This window comes from Panthera leo, chromosome C1, assembly GCF_018350215.1.
Source record: "Panthera leo isolate Ple1 chromosome C1, P.leo_Ple1_pat1.1, whole genome shotgun sequence".
NCBI lineage: Eukaryota > Metazoa > Chordata > Mammalia > Carnivora > Felidae > Panthera > Panthera leo.
This window is the reverse complement of record NC_056686.1, coordinates 117,990,370-118,005,941: the sequence shown is the minus strand read 5'-3', so window position 1 is coordinate 118,005,941 and position 15,572 is coordinate 117,990,370. Positions and strand designations below refer to the sequence as shown.

The window sequence follows — 15,572 nt, the reverse complement described above, 5'->3', positions numbered from 1 at the left end:
TCTGAGACATTATCCAAAACTCTGTTATGGAAGACAAAGATGTAGATGTTTTTAAATCTCCTTACATATACTTCTTTCCCCCATATATTACATATACTTCTGCTGATTTAATTTTTAGTGAAATGAATGGTGTGTATTTATAACGTTTTCTTTTGACTCTGAAGTATCGTCCACTGCTGAGTCTAGCCATGTAAAATGATTATGTCTCTTCTCGTACATTTTGTTTTTCCTGAGGTCAATTATTACCTTGTTTTTTCATTTGATTAGCGTTCTCTGTACATATGGCTCATTTTTTTAAGTCCTCCAACAGCTCCGTGGGACATCTATCAACGGTTGTACTTGTCTTACCTCCAGAGACTTCTCTGCCGGTCCTCGTTCCTCTTGTGTCAACCTGGGCCTCATGCCTGGCTGTGGCTTGGGGTACCCTCCCCCCAACTTTTCTGGCTAGACTTTGATTTCGTAGATTCCCCATCTTTTTCCTTGCTTCACTTCCTCGTTTTGCAGAAGTTGCCGCCTAAGAAAGTGTAAGTAGGAGATAAACTTTGAAATCTTTGCATGAGTGAAGAAGCTTTTATTAGTTTGATTAATTATCAAATGAATAATTTGGGCAGAGAATTCTAGGTTGAAAATAAATTTCGTTCCAGATCTTGAAGGCATTTCTCCTTCTCTCTTCCTGTATTGACAAGATACTCAACTGTGCTCCCAAACCTTTTGTATGTGACTTTTCTCTTCTCTGTAGAAATATTTCAGATTTTTCTGTTTTTAGTCGCTTTTAAATTCCTTGAGGAAATGGTCCTTTTTTAATTCATTGGTTAAGAGACTCAGGGGCCATTTCTATCTGAAGATTTGTGTTCTTTGTGTTGGAATTTTTTAAATGTTATGTGGTTTATTTTATTATTTCCTCCCTTCATCTTCTCTATTCTGTCTTCCTAGAACTCATATTATTTGAATAATGGGCAACATGGATGGACCCTCTAATCTTTTCACCTTTCTTGACTCTTCTACCGTTGTGTCATATGCTTTTTTTTTTTTAATTTGAGAGAGAGAGAGAAAGGGAGCATGAGTGGGGGAGAGGGACAGAGAGAGAGAAAGAGAGAGAGAATCTTAAGCAGACTCCACACTCAGCACAGAGCCTGACTCAGGGCTTCATCTCACAACCCTGGGATCATGACCTGAGCAGAAATCAAGAGTTGGCCGCTCAGCCGACTGAGGCACCCAGGCACCCTGATGTGCTGTTGAGTTTCCTAATAAATGTTTTGTCCTCATCATACAATTACTTTCCAGGCAGCCTTTCCTACTCTCTGGTGATTCCATTTCTCCAGCACCCTCTTTCCCACACTCCCTCTTCTTGAAATTGGTATCCTTGTTAAGAACTGTATATCAGGATATTAATTGTAGTCACGTGATCTTTTCCTCCTCTCTGCATGGACGACATTTTCTCTAAGTTCCTTTCTCCTGTTTGTTTGCTTTCACACTGGAGGCCTTCCTCAATGCCATATCTACATACATACATATGTATCTCTGTGTGTGTGTGTGTGTGTGTGTGTGTGTGTACCTACATATATATATGTAGGTACATATATATGTGTGTGCAATTGAAGTATGGTTGACATATACTATTACATTAGTTTCAGGTGCACAATATAATGATTCCACAAGCCTGTACCTTATTGCTATGGTCGCCACAAGTGTAGATACTCTCTGTCCCCATACCACACTGTCACAATACCATTGGCTATATTCCCTGTGTTGCAATCAATGCCATAGTTACACTTGAGGCCCTAAAGAGGTCCTTGGAACCACTGTGGGCCTGAACAGTTTGTGGCCTTTGCTATAAAAATAATAATAATAATAATCAGGCTGAGAGGGTCCCCCCAGTCAGGATTTATGTTTCTCCTCCACGCTTGGAGACTTTCCAGGGCGATGCAGGCCGATCAGTTTGTCATCAATCCCCCTCCACCCGGTGCAGGGATGTAGACTGTTATTTTTCCCAGACTGCTACCATTGTTTCATTCCTGAAGATTTCTTGAAATCTCTGCTTCATTGTTGTCTTATATTGTTCTCTTTGACTTTGTGGGCTTATACCTTTGTGATTCCTTTACTATCATTTTAAGGATGCTCCCAAGTGAAGAGCAGATAAACACTTGTGGATAATCTGCCATTTTAAACTGGATGTCCTCATGTAACATTGTGATATAACAGAAATATACATTTGGTGTTCATCCTTGGCTCCTGGCAGAGTGCTCCTAAAACGCTTGTAGTTTCCGGAGCAGTAGGGGTGAGAGAAGCATCTTTTGTTATAATATTTGGTCTGACTCTTCTAATACAAGAGCTTCCAAGACCCTGCAAATCTCCGAAGTGATGAGTGACTTTGTAAATGCTGATGAGATGATCGGTGGCTGGGGGGGGGGGGGGGGTGTTGCGCAGATAACTTCAGCAGAGATAACCACTTCAGGTGGTTAGAGACTGGCACTTCCGGCTGCCCTTCTGGCCACAGGAGATGAAAGACAGGGTAGAGATTGAGTTAATCACCAATGGCCAGTGATTTCAACAATCATGCCTATGATTCCTCTGTAGGGGCGCCTGGGTGGCTCAGTCGATTAAACATCTGACTTCAGTTCAGGTCATGATCTGGCAGTTTGTGAGTTCGAACCCTGCGTGGGGCTCTCTCCTGACCATGAGGAGCCTGCTTTGGATCCTCTGTCTCCCTCTCTCTCTGCCCCTCCCCTGCTTGCTCTCTCTCTCTCTCTCTCTCTCTCAAGAATAAATAAATGAACTTTTTTTTTTAAGCCTGTAAATACCCTATATAACAGGGTTTGGAGCTTCCTGGTGGGTGAATACACGAAGATGCTGGGAGCTCCACGTGTCCCCTTCCTTGCTTTCTGCATTTCTTCCACTTGGCTGTCCCTGTATTGTACCTTTTATAATAAACCAGTAATGGTAAGTAAAGTGCTTTCCTGAGTCCTGGGAGCCCTTCTAGCAAATGATCGATTCCAAGGAGGAGGTCACGGGAGCGCCCAAAGTACAGCTGGTTGGTCAGAAGTGCACTTGGCCCAGGCTTGGGACTGGCGTCTGAAGTAGAAACCATCTTGTGGACTGTCCTCAACCTGTAGGGTCTGTGCTAATTCCAGGTGCTTAGAGTCAGAACTGAATTGAATTTTAGAACACCCAGCTGGTATCTGGAGAGTTGGGGAATTGATTGTCAATGTGAGGGGAAAAAAAAAACCATATATTTAGTGTCATAAGTGAAATGTTTTGAGCAGAAAATACCAAAATAGTTGGTGCCAAGAATGGGATGCTGTTTGGTAGTAAAAACAGCACCTCAGGGGGCGCCTGGGTGGCTCAGTCGGTTGAGCAGCCAACTTCGGCTCAGGTCATGATCTCACAGTCCGTGAGTTCGAGCCCCGCGTCGGGCTCTGTGCTGACAGCTCAGAGCCTGGAGCCTGTTTCGGATTCTGTGTCTCCCTCTCTCTCTGACCCTCCCCCGTTCATGCTTTGTCTCTCTCTGTCTCAAAAATAAATAAACGTTAAAAAAAAAACTTAAAAAAAAAACCCAGCACCTCAGGGGGCGCCTGGGTGGCTTGGCCCATTAAGCCTCCCACTTGGGCTTAGTTCATGATCTCAAGGTTTTTGGGTTTGAGCCCTGCATCAGGCTCACTGCTGTCAGCACAGAGCCTACTTCGGATCCTCTGTCCCCTTCTCTCCCTGCCCATCCCCTGCTCATGCTCTCTCTCAAAAATAAATAAACACTTTTAAAAAACCAAATAGCACCTCAGAACTAAGCACCTTTAAAAATATGTATTCCCCATAAATTCAGTAAGAGATTATCAGAAAAAAAATTTACCAAATTGTACTTTTTAAAATTTTTATTATTTTTTAAATGTATTTATTTATTTTGAGAGAGAGAGAGAGAGAGAGAGAGAGAGAGAGAGAATCCCAAGCAGGCTCCATGCTGTGGTGAAGGGGAGGGTAGGAGAAGGCTCAATCCCAGGAATGGTGAGATCCTGACCTAAACCCAGACAAGATTAGGAGGGGAGGCTTAATCTACTGGGCCACCCAGCCACCCCTTTGTTATTTTAATTAACCAAACAGAAACACACATTACATTACTTTCCTCTTCAGTTTCAGACTTTGAGTTCAGCCCATCTTTACATCTGGAGTTTTAAAAATATTGGCGTAATCATGTCAAAACTTTGGCTTTTTAAATATTTAGACTGCAAAATGTTTCATATACCTTTGTCTTTTCCTAGAATTTTAAGTCAACTTTCTTTTTTCTTGTTGATCACAAAATCCATAAGCCTTCACCTTGTCAATTACATAGCATAGTTGCACTCCAAGGTTCTGAATAGAGCAGCTCTGTGGAATATTGTCTATGAACCTCTTTGGAACTGACTTCAAGGAGTCCTTAGACTTTCCGGACTAAATCCTCTCTTTTTCAGAACTGTGGAACTGATCTGCCCATTGCTGTCCTTTGTAAACTCCACTTTTTTGTATCCCATATTTTATTTTACTTTATTTTATTTTATTTTTAATTAAAAAAATTTTTTTACAGGAAGCCATCAAAATCCTCGAAGAGGAAGCAGGCAAAAACATCTTTGATCTTGGCCACAGCAACTTCTTACTCAACATGTCTCCAGAGGCAAGGGAAACAAAAGCAAAAGTGAACTATTGGGGCTCATCAAAATAAAAAGCTTCTGCACAGCAAAGGAAACAATCAGCAAAACTAAAAGGCAACCGACAGAATGGGACAAGATATTTGCAAATGACATACCAGATAAAGGGTTAGTATCCAATATCTATAAAGAACTTATCAAACTCAACACCCAAAAAATAAACAATCCAGTGACTAAACGGGCAAAAGACATGAATAGACACTTCTCCAAAGAAGACATCCAGATGGCCAACTGACACATGAAAAAATGTTCAACATCACTCATTATCAGGGAAATACACATCAAAACCACAATGAGATACCACCTTACACCTGTCAGAATGGCTCACATTAACGACTCAGGCAACAACAGATATTGGCGAGAATGCAGAAAGAGAGGCTCTCTTTTGCATTGCTGGTGGGAATGCAAACTGGTACAGCCACTCTGGAAAACAGTGTAGAGGTTCCTCAAAAAACTAAAAATAGAACTACCCTACGACCCAGCAATTGCACTACTAGGCATTTATCCAAGGGATACATGTGTGTTGTTTCGAAGGGGCACATGCACCCCAATGTTTATAGCAGCACTATCGACAATAGCCAAAGTATTGAAAGAGTCCAAATGTCCATCGATGGATGAATGGATAAAGAACATATGGTCTATATATATATATATAATGGAATATTAGTCAACAATCAAAAAGAATGAAATCTTGCCATTTGCAACGACGTGTATGGAACTGGAGGGTATTATGTTAAGTGAAATTAGTCAGAGAAAGACAAATATCCTATGACTTCATTCATATGGGGACTTTATGACACAGCACAGATGAACATAAGGGAAGGGAAGCAAAAATAATATAAAAACAGGGAGGGGGACAAAACATAAAAGATTCTTAAATATAGAGAATAAACAGAGGGTTACTGGAGGGATTGTGGGAGGAGTTACTGGATGGGCTAAATGGGTAAGGGGCAGTAAGGAATCTACTTCTGAAATCATTGTTGCACTATATGCTAATTTGGATGTAAGTTTAAAAAATAAAATTTAAAAAATTTTTAACATTTATTTGTTTTTTTGAGAGACAGAGAAAGACAGAGAGTGAGCGGGAGAGGGGCAGAGAGAGAGGGAGACACAGAATCGGAAGCAGGCTCCAGGCTCTGAGCTGTCAGCACAGAACCTGACATGGGGCTTGAACTCACGAACCTCAAGATCATGACCTGAGCTGAAGTCAGATGCTTAACCGACGAAGCCACCCAGGTGCCCCTATTTTTAATTTTTTAAAACTAGCCTCCCAATGTGGGGCTTGAACTAACGACCTTGAGATCAAAGGCCACATGTGCTACCAACTGAGCCAGCCAGGCTCCCCTGTATCTCATATTTTAGATCCAGTTTCGGCTTCGTTGGGTATAACCTACAGTAATTTCTTTTTAGAAAGTCACTTGCATTGTAAACGTTCTAAGACTATGTACCTAGTAATGTCTCTATACAAGTATCACTCTTTGAATGTCACTTAGTAGTTAATCATGGCTGGCCCACTACAGTATATAAGTTCATACCTATGGCTTGATGATTGTGAAGAGTTTCCACTGTCCATTTCTTAGGGGGATTTGCTCCGATGGTAGACATATTTTGAGGTGTCTGCTCAACCTATTAGCCAACAACTCCTCCCTGGGAAGATCTCTTCATCCTGAGATATGCTGTGAGGTCCCATCTCAATGATCAGACTATTAGAGGAAATTTAACCCAGTTTGGGACAATGCACTTTCCTCTCTTGGATATTTGGTATAGGGAGGGGGATCAAGGTCAACCTCTCCCACTCCTAAAGCATGTAATCTTGAAAATTATGGGGCAACCATATTCTATCCTTCAGAAAGCGAGAGAAAAATCCAGTCTGCAGCGAGAGAGAATAACTAAGCAAAATAAGGGAGGAAAGATATCAAGCGAGAGTTCTGTTAGTTTAACTCTGGACTCTTGAATCTGAAAAGGTAAAATGTGGGAGGAGATAAACTAAAACTCTGTAGAATTCTGAAGAAGGTGAAGAAACTCAGCATCACTCTGCGTACACACTTTACGATACAGTTACTTGCCTGCCAACTTGAGACTGGAAAGAATTTTTTTCAATTTTTTCAAGTAAAAGGAGATACAATACTAGTCGAGTTTATACAATGAGAACTAAGAAGAGGAAACTTATTATCGTACAACCAGTTCAAAATGCAGAATTTCATCAAATATTCACTGGGCACCTACTTTATGGACAGCAATTGATTCATCACTGGAGACGTAAAGGTGAATGGGACACAGTTCCTACTCTTGAAGTTCATGGTCCAAGAGGGTCCAGAGAGGCCGACAGCTAAAGGACACAGTGAAGGCAGCGGCCAGATCATAGGGGACCAAAAGTGGCAGCAAGGGGCCCAGGATGGGAACCAGGAGCCTGTGAAGAGCAGAAGGGCGAGTGGAGAGGAGGGAGGTTCCCACACCAGAGGCCTCTGAGAGGCCAGGGTCCCATGCCCACTTTGCCCAGGACACTTGGGTGTATGCCTGCTGTCTCATCATTATTTACAACCTTCCTTCTCTCTCCTAAATCATGCGGTCACCCTAGGTAGGACCAGGGCCAAAAAGCGTGTAGTGAAGACAGCAAAATGAAGGCCACACAAAATGAAGAGACTGATGTCAGTTGGGGGGGGAGGGGGGGGCGGTGATGGACGAGCAGGCTACAGTGGGCTGAGAAATCAGTGGAAGGGGAGGCATCATGAATGCTTCTTCCAAGTAACTGGCCATCAGGGGGCAGAAGTGGACCTGTGGCTAGAAGGCCCAGAGTGCAGAGGGAGGGCTCTTTACCAGGTGGACAGACCATGGCAAGTTGACCAGCTGATGGGGACAGCCAGGTAAGAGGAAGACAGTAAAGACTGGGCACAGTGACTTCACTGTGTAATCTCAGGATGGATTGGGGTCCCCATGGATTGGGGTGGGAGGATTGGGAGCACAGGGGCAGGGACTGGCCACACAGGCAGCAGGAGAGCCTCTTTTCCACTCGGATGGTGCTATGGACCGAATGTGTCCCCCCCAAATTCATATGTTGAAACCCCATCCCTCATTGTGGCTATATTTGTAGATAGAGCCTATAGGGAGGTAATTAAGGTTAAGGTCATAACAGTGAAACCCTGATCTGATAGGATTAGTGTCCTTACAAGAAGAGAAACCAGAGATCTCACTCTGTCTCTCTGTACCCACTCAGATGAGGACAGAGCAGGAAGAGAGGTCTCACCAGAACCCAGCCCTACCAGCCCTTCATCTGGGACATCCAGCTCCAGAACCATGAGAAAATAAATTTCTGTTGGTTGAGCCACCCAATCTGTGGTAATTTGTTATGGCAGCCCAAGATGACTGAGACAGATGGGAGGGAAGGGGACGGGGCAAGGGTGGTGAGCGGCAGACAATTTAGTCACGTCTATGAGGGCAAGGTGTTGGTCAGAGTAAGTTCATTCTCTGACTTTCAGGAAATAGGAAGCAAGCCTGTCCATTGAAAATGAAAGAGGTTGGTAACGTCAGGAACATGAGATGACCCATGGACATCATGGAGAGCCCACAGGGGAGGGACTGATGTTGGACATGTGGGGATTCTGGAGAAGATTGGAAACCTTGGAAACCCTGGCAGTATGGTGGGCTGGGACTGCAGGACATGGCCAAGCAGGAGTGTCCCTTCCCCAAATGCCCTCTGGAATTGGTCAGACACAGAATGCTGAGGCTGGGCCCCAGGTATTATTATTTTCTGGAGTCCACATGAATGCTCAGCAGCCCTCTGTTTATAATGTAAGCAAGTCGATAGGATCTGAGTGTTGTGGGTTTTTCCTCGGGCTGCAGGCTGTCCCAAAGCCCCAGTGAAGGTCAGCGGTGAGGAACCTCAGCTTGCTAAGGGCAGGGAAGCAAGGAGCAAATCAGGGACATTGGGGGTCCCACTGTGGCGGGGAACTCTCACTCTGGTTACGAAGTCTGATCTTTCAGCGAGGGGTGCCAGGAAGAGAGCTGAGCCCTCCCATGGCATGAAGGAAGTCATAGGCCAGAGATTTGGGGGACAGGGTGGAGGGAGGTGGGCTCCATGGGAATGCAGAAAGGTGATGTCAAAGCTAAGAGAAGCAGCCTCCTAGGGGTGCCTGGATGGCTCAGCTAAGCGGCTGACTTTTGGTTTTGACTCAGGTCATGATCTCTAGGTTTAAGCTCAGCCTCGGGCTCGCGCTGGCACTGGGGGGCCTGCTTGGGATTCTCTCTCTTTCTCTGCCCCTCCCCTTCTTATACGCAATCTCTTGAAGGAACCCCCCTAACCAGTTTGAGAAGTGTACCTCCTGTTTGATTGATTTTGTGACCCCAAGCTCATCTCTACCCGCCTCAATAAAATGCTGTGTGTAATTCAATATTTGTTTTATGTTTTATAACACGATTAGATAAAACTGAAATTAATGTCATTTATAGGCTTGGGAGAGAATTTTATGACAGCCCCTTGGGCACCAGAAACCAGTGCAGGCCTCTTTCTGGGACCAGATGCCTGTGCTGGTTAGGAATCCCTGGGCTGGGTCTTCACATCACGTCTGGCTAGGCGACCCTGACAAATGGCTTCACCTCTTTCTGAGCCTCTGTTTCTGCCTCTGCACAATGAAGGTTATGATCGTTTTTGTTTTTTTTTTAAGTTTATTTGGAGAGAGAGAGAGAGAACAAGCAAGAGCATGAACAGGAGAAGGGCAGGGAGAGAGAGAAAATCCCAAGCAGGCTCCATAGGGTCAGCACAGAGCCAGATGTGGGGCTCTGATGCACGAACCATGAGATCATGACCTGAGCTGGACACAAGAGTCCAACGATCAACCGACCAAGACACCCGGGGGCCCCAAAGGCTCCAATTGTTGATGTGGGAATGACATTGGATCGTGCTGGCGAGGACTTGGCCGAGTATCCGGTGTGAAGTACGTGCTCAAAAAAGGCAAACCGTTATCACCATCGTCATTCACGTTAATTTTAGAGTAAAGATTTCAAAAGAAATCCACAAATATTTCCCCAGAAAATGAGAAAGTGATTTTTCAGGTACATAGAAAATCCCAGGGACCCTCCTCTGAGGAGTTATCAATAGCCAGACCCCTCAGGGGACCCTTGCAGGCCTTCCTACAAGTCTGCTCCCCGGCTTGCCACAGAGCTTGTCAGCCTGTGGATGCAGGAACACCGTGTGCCAAGACTTCTGTTTCTCAGCCATCAACGGAGACGGGATGGAGACAGGAGGGAAAGTGGGAGGGAGGCTGGAGAAGATCAAGTCCAGTCTCGGTGCAAGTCTTGTCGGGAAGTGGGTTTTCATCAGGTACACTTGTTCTGTCTTCGGCCCACGTTCCCTGTCACCAAACCCACTGCCCCGAATCCAACACGCGATGAACACCTGTTGGTAGTTCCGCTAACGCGTTTCCCCGGAAACAGGACAACCTTCAAGGCAGTGGTTCTCGACCGCAGGCAGTTCTGCCCTCTCAGCCTCCCAGGGGACACTGGGCAGTGTCTGGAAAGATTTTTCTGTTGGCACAACTTGGAGATGCTCCTGGCTTCTAGTGGGTAAAGGCCAGGGATGGTGCTAGACAGCATACGAGGCACAGGCCAGCCCCCCACAACAAAGAATTGGGGGGCTCCCCTCTCTCCATCATGTCTCCATTATTCCCACCCTTTCGCTTCCTCCATGCTGAGGGAGGGCATAGCCCCCTTCCTGGCACCCCTCGCCGAAAACTCAGCTTTAGTATCCGGGATTAGGGGTGTCAAGAAACCTCACTTGATTTTAACTCACTAAGGTTATCAAGTTGGCAGCTTGCCAGACGCCACGGATTAAAAAACCGGACCTTGAAGGGCTATTTTTTATTTGCTTGACACGCTTATGCACAATTTTGTAAGCAACAATTGTCCTCAGGGTGTCATTGTTTCTTACTCGCTGCTAATAGGAAAGCGCCACAGCTTACGACACTCCTTTTGGGTATCACTGTTTCATTCTTTCACTCCTTCATTCATTCACCCATTCACTCAACCAACACAGACTCATTGGGCTCCTCCTTACACTGGGGTGGCTCTACGGACAGAGAGTGAATAGAAAGAAATCTCAGGGTGTGTTTATTGGGGAGGAGGAGGACAGATGCTCTAGTAAATAATGACAATATCATTCTGGGTAAAAGCCCTCATGAGATACACGGGGCCTGGGATAGCAAAGGGGAGTGTGGCCCACATGTCCTATGGAGGTCTCAGAACACTGGCCCCTTCAACCATCATCACTTTCTGGTTTCTATTTGCAAGGGATCCCCCTGACACCTCCCTGTATGGCAAGGTGAGGGACTGGGGTGGGGAGTGACAATCAACAATTTGGCCTATTAATGCCCATTAGGAAGAGGCCTATGATCTCCCTCAAGGGGGAGGGGCAAATGAATAAAAAAATTGTTTGAATGCCCTTAAAAGTCTAAATCAAATGTGTGACCACTCAGAGTAAAAAAAAAACAGAAGGTAAGCAGGGTTTCAAAGCCTGGGAAATACTCCAACCAAAGTAGGTCAGCTCCATTCTTATTTATTAAAGGAGTTCTTGCCAAGAAGTATGAGACCTCAGGTCTGGATAAGCCCAGAAAACACCCGGAGGACCAAGACTTGCACACAGGAAACCATCTTATAATACAAGGCGGTACATGAGTGTATGAAAAGGACATTTAAGACGACATAAGGGAGAGGGCCCTGGATGAGTGAGAATCAAGAGATCTGGGTTCTAATCCCAGCTCCACCACTAACTTGCAGATTTGGGGCAGGTCTCTTTTCTCTGTGGGTCTCAGTTTGCTCATCTGTACCATAAGGGAATTGGACCAGAGCATAAGGAAGCAGCCTTCCAAGGCACACTGAAGACTCATTTCCCCCACTGCTTATTCTTGACATACCCTAGGGGTCCCTTTGAGATGAAAAAGTTAACCCTCGGTCCTGAAGCCCAGACACCTGTTGATTTCTTCTGACAACCTCAGGGTTACTGCAAATACTTAAGAAGGAGGTGGGAAAGGTCACAAGGAGGAAGCTGTTGCCTCTCCCATCCCTGGGCTCTTTATAACAACATACCTAGAGGCTTTGAATTGTCCCCAGTGTCCCAGGTGGCATTTCCTCAAACTGGGAATTCAGATTAATGAGTGGGTACTGTTGTTCTAGCATATTCCAGTACCAGCACTGCCACTGATGAGAAGAGGCTCCGCGGTTACACGGGAGATGGGAACGAAAGTCCCAAATTCCACCCTTCCAAACTTACTGCTGCTGGAATGTCACGGAGCTGCCAGAAAGATGGGGGCATCTCCTGAGCATCAACACTCCCATCAGCTTTGGAAGCAAAGGTTTTTCTTACAGTCAAACAGGAGAGGACTACCGAAGGCAAGGTCGTTGGATACCAGGAGGGACTTGCCCAGGACACAGACTGGAGACTCAGAATTGGGTCCCCAAGCACTTTTCCTGGGGAGTTTCTTGGCACAGAGGCCTTGAGGGCCAGTTGGTAATGCTGGGAGGAAGAAGTGGTTCTGGAATCTACACCCCTTCCCTATTCCTTCCATCCAGCCTGTCTGAGTACGGCCACTCTCTCATTCGCAAATCCCAGTGGGAGAGACCCCGGATTCCCAGGAGTTTCTGTGGGAAAGGAAAACAAGCCACCCACTCTGCCTTTCTCTTTTCTTTTCCAGCTCCTCCCTGGACCGGGTTTGCGGAGACTGCTACTCCCAGAACTCTCCAGACGTGCAGACTTTAGGGAGCCAAATCCCACAGGAGAGGGAGGGAGCTGCGAATGCTCCCACCACAGAGCCGGAAGCTCCAGCCAGAGCTTTTTGAGGTTTTTCCCTTCTGCAGTCCTGTGTGCGTGTGCGTGCATGCGTGTGTGTGTGTGTGTGTGTGTGTGTGTGTAAATGTCAAGGCTTTGGGGCAGACGGATGTGGGTTCCAATCGCCTTTTCCTGGGGCAAGATTTTTGGCCTCCAAGAGCCTCGGTTTCCTAGACCCTAAAGCGAGGGTGACAATATCAGCCGATTGTAAGGTTCCAATGAACTATGGATGGAGGGTGCCCAGAACACATTAGGCGCCGCCAGGGCGCCTCCAGTTTCCGTCGAAGTGCAGCCTGGAGGAAGGGGTGGCTTGGGGGGCCGAGGGGGTTTATCTTACAGCTGCCTTGGCCCGACTCACTTGCTGTTTTTATCCTGGGAGAGAAGGCTATAGCGAGAGGAGCTGACAGGGATGATCCTTGCTGGGGACAGGGTGTTAGAGTTCCCACTCCATCGAGGAAGATCTGCGCCCCTCCACGCCCGCCACGCAGGGTATCCGCGGAGAGGCACGGTACTCACGGTGTGCGCAGCGCAGGCGAACAGCAGCAGCAACGGCAACAGCAGCGGGCGGGGACGCATGGTGCCCCGCGCTCTCCCCGTGGGCGCCTCGACGGCCGCGCACCTGTGCGCACCCCCGGCCCGGGGGCTCAACGCCCTCCGCAGGGTCCCGCGCCCCGGCCTGCAGCCGCGGCCGGAGGAGCCATGGCAGGGCCACCTAAGCCGCGGCGAGCCCCGGGACTGCTTCTCCTCGGAAGAGGTGGCAGCGCGCTAAGCCGCCCAGCCCATTGATAAGGACGCTGCGCCGCCCGCCCGCGCTCCTCCACCCGGCCGCGACTGGCAGGGAGCCGGCGCGCGGGCCTGCTGGGGAGGAGGCGGGAGGGGGAGGGGGGGGGCTGCAGGGGAGGAGGCGGGGGGGGGGGGGCGGAGGTTACAGAGGAGGAGGCGGGGGGGGGGGGGGGTGCTTCAGGGGAGGAGGCGGGGGTGGGGGCTGCAGCCGGCTCCCGCAAGCTCAGCCCGGGGCGGGGGCGGAGGAGACCGGGAGAGGGCATGCTGGCTTAGCCTTCCACGCTGCAGCACCCCCGAGTCCGGAAAGAGCATTCTCGAAGTTCTCGAAGTTCTGGGGCAGCCCTGCCGCAACCTTGCTGCCACCTCGTTGAGTCTCAGGGCTAACGAGACCCACCTTAGGGGACGAAGAAGGTTGTGCCTGTGCTCTGTGGGTATAGCACAGCGGGTGCTCCGTGAATGCCTTTGCATCTACTTGGGTGGGTCAGCTACTTGGCACTTTATTTCTGATTTTCACTTTGTGTTTCTTCATTCATTATTAAAGTTGTGCACGCTCCTTGTAGGACATTACACGCCCGTGGGCGCTGTCACCCAGGGGAAGTTTGGGTGACCAGGTGAGACCCAGGGGGACCCTGTGGCACACCCAGGAATTCTGGTGGCTGTGCTGAAGAGAACCGCCTGGTGGCTTCCTGGTGTCCCTGAGAAGCTATTTAAGCACGGGGCAGGTCTTCTCAGTAGCCTGCTCAACCCTGAGTCTGAGTGCCCAGAGGGCCTGGAGGCTGGCTTTTAGCCTCTCAGTACAAGGCACCCTCAAATGGCTCGTCTAGATTCAAGTTTTTCTTTCTCTGCTCTGGTGCCCACTCCCTTCCTCTTGGCTCTCCTATCTTACCCTTTCTCCCAGCACTTTAAGTACACATCAGCTCCTTGAATTCCCCCCCACCCCTTTAGAGATATTATGCCCATTTGACAGAGAAGGGCATTGAGGATGCAGAAGACAGTGCTGTTGCCAGGTACATGCGACTCAGCAGTTCAGATGGAAAAGCCTGGGTCTGCATACACTTCCATAACTAACCCTGATTTTCTGTGACTGACCTCTGGTCGGATTGCTAACCTGCTCGCTCTTAAAACAACACATTCTAGCCCTTAGCAGCCTTCCCTACCCAAAGAAGCTATTGATAAAGGTACAGTTGGTAAATCACAGCAGAAATAAAAGGGGAAAAAATGTTTTCAGCTCTCAGCTCCATACTAAATGCCCTGTATGTATCCGCCTAAAGTATACATGAACATGAGCTCATTTTTAAGAACTTTGGCCCCAGAAATACTCACCCAAAGACTCAATGAAATATATGCAGGGATGTTTCTGGAAGCACTGTCACAGGACCAGAGAACAGGACATAATGTATGTGGAAGAGGAACACTTAGCCCCACCTTGATATTTCCTTCCTCCAGGAGTGCAGCCATGAGTATAACCCTCCTGACCTTCTCTACCTGCTCAGTAACGCCCTCCCCCTAACACAGACACACACACACACACACACACACACACACACACACACACACCGGTGGGGGAGCTCTATGTGATTCACACATTTAGGATAAGGACTGGCATGAGGTTCTGCACCTCCCCCCTCCCTCCCTTGCCTTTGACAGGTCCCCCACCTGCAGAGAGCCTATCACTGGATTGCTGTAGCCAGGCTGTCACTGCAGGTCAACTCTGCCCTTGTGAGCCAGTATCACCAGTGACAGGGCGGTGGTCTATGTAATTCTGCAGTTCGGTGCTAGAAAACCCTCTTGCCTGTAAGTATAAACCACATTATCCAAGATTGACTTTATTACCCATGAAAGTGATATTTGGCCTCATCTGTCTTACGTTTTTTTTAAAAAGTTTATTTATTTATTTTGAGAGAGAGAAAGCACAAGCTGGGTAGAGGGGCAGAGAGAGAAAGGGAAAATCCCAAGCAGGCTCCACACTGTCAGCACAGAGCCCGACGCGAGGCTCAAACTCACAAACCTGCAAGCTGAAATCAAAGAGTCCAACGCTTAACCTAAGCCTGAGCCACTCAGGAGCCCCTGGCCTCATCTGTATTAACCTTAATTCTTAAATGGTTCAAGATTCAGGCTAGAAAGAATGTTGCTTCCTGGGGCCCTGAAACCCCAACACCCTAAATGTGCATCCGAAAGAAGATGCTGTAAGGACTTGCCATTCTTACTGATTAGACTTCCATGTTGCTTGAACATCTTCTGTAAACCGCTGTACATATTGCTTTTTTGATGGAAAAAATTTTTCAAGAAAACAATACACA

General features: G+C 47.4%; 1 protein-coding gene across 1 annotated transcript in view; it reads right to left on the bottom strand.

Annotated features, from left to right (window-relative positions):
• SCTR (secretin receptor) overlaps positions 1-13,237 on the bottom strand; it is a 78,139-nt gene extending 64,902 nt beyond the window's left edge. Inside the window, exon 1 of the mRNA XM_042954217.1 lies at positions 13,006-13,237. Within this exon, the coding sequence (XP_042810151.1) occupies positions 13,006-13,065 (60 nt within the window). The 5' untranslated portion in view covers positions 13,066-13,237. The remainder of the gene's footprint in view (positions 1-13,005) is intronic.
• Positions 13,238-15,572: the final 2,335 nt, after the last annotated feature.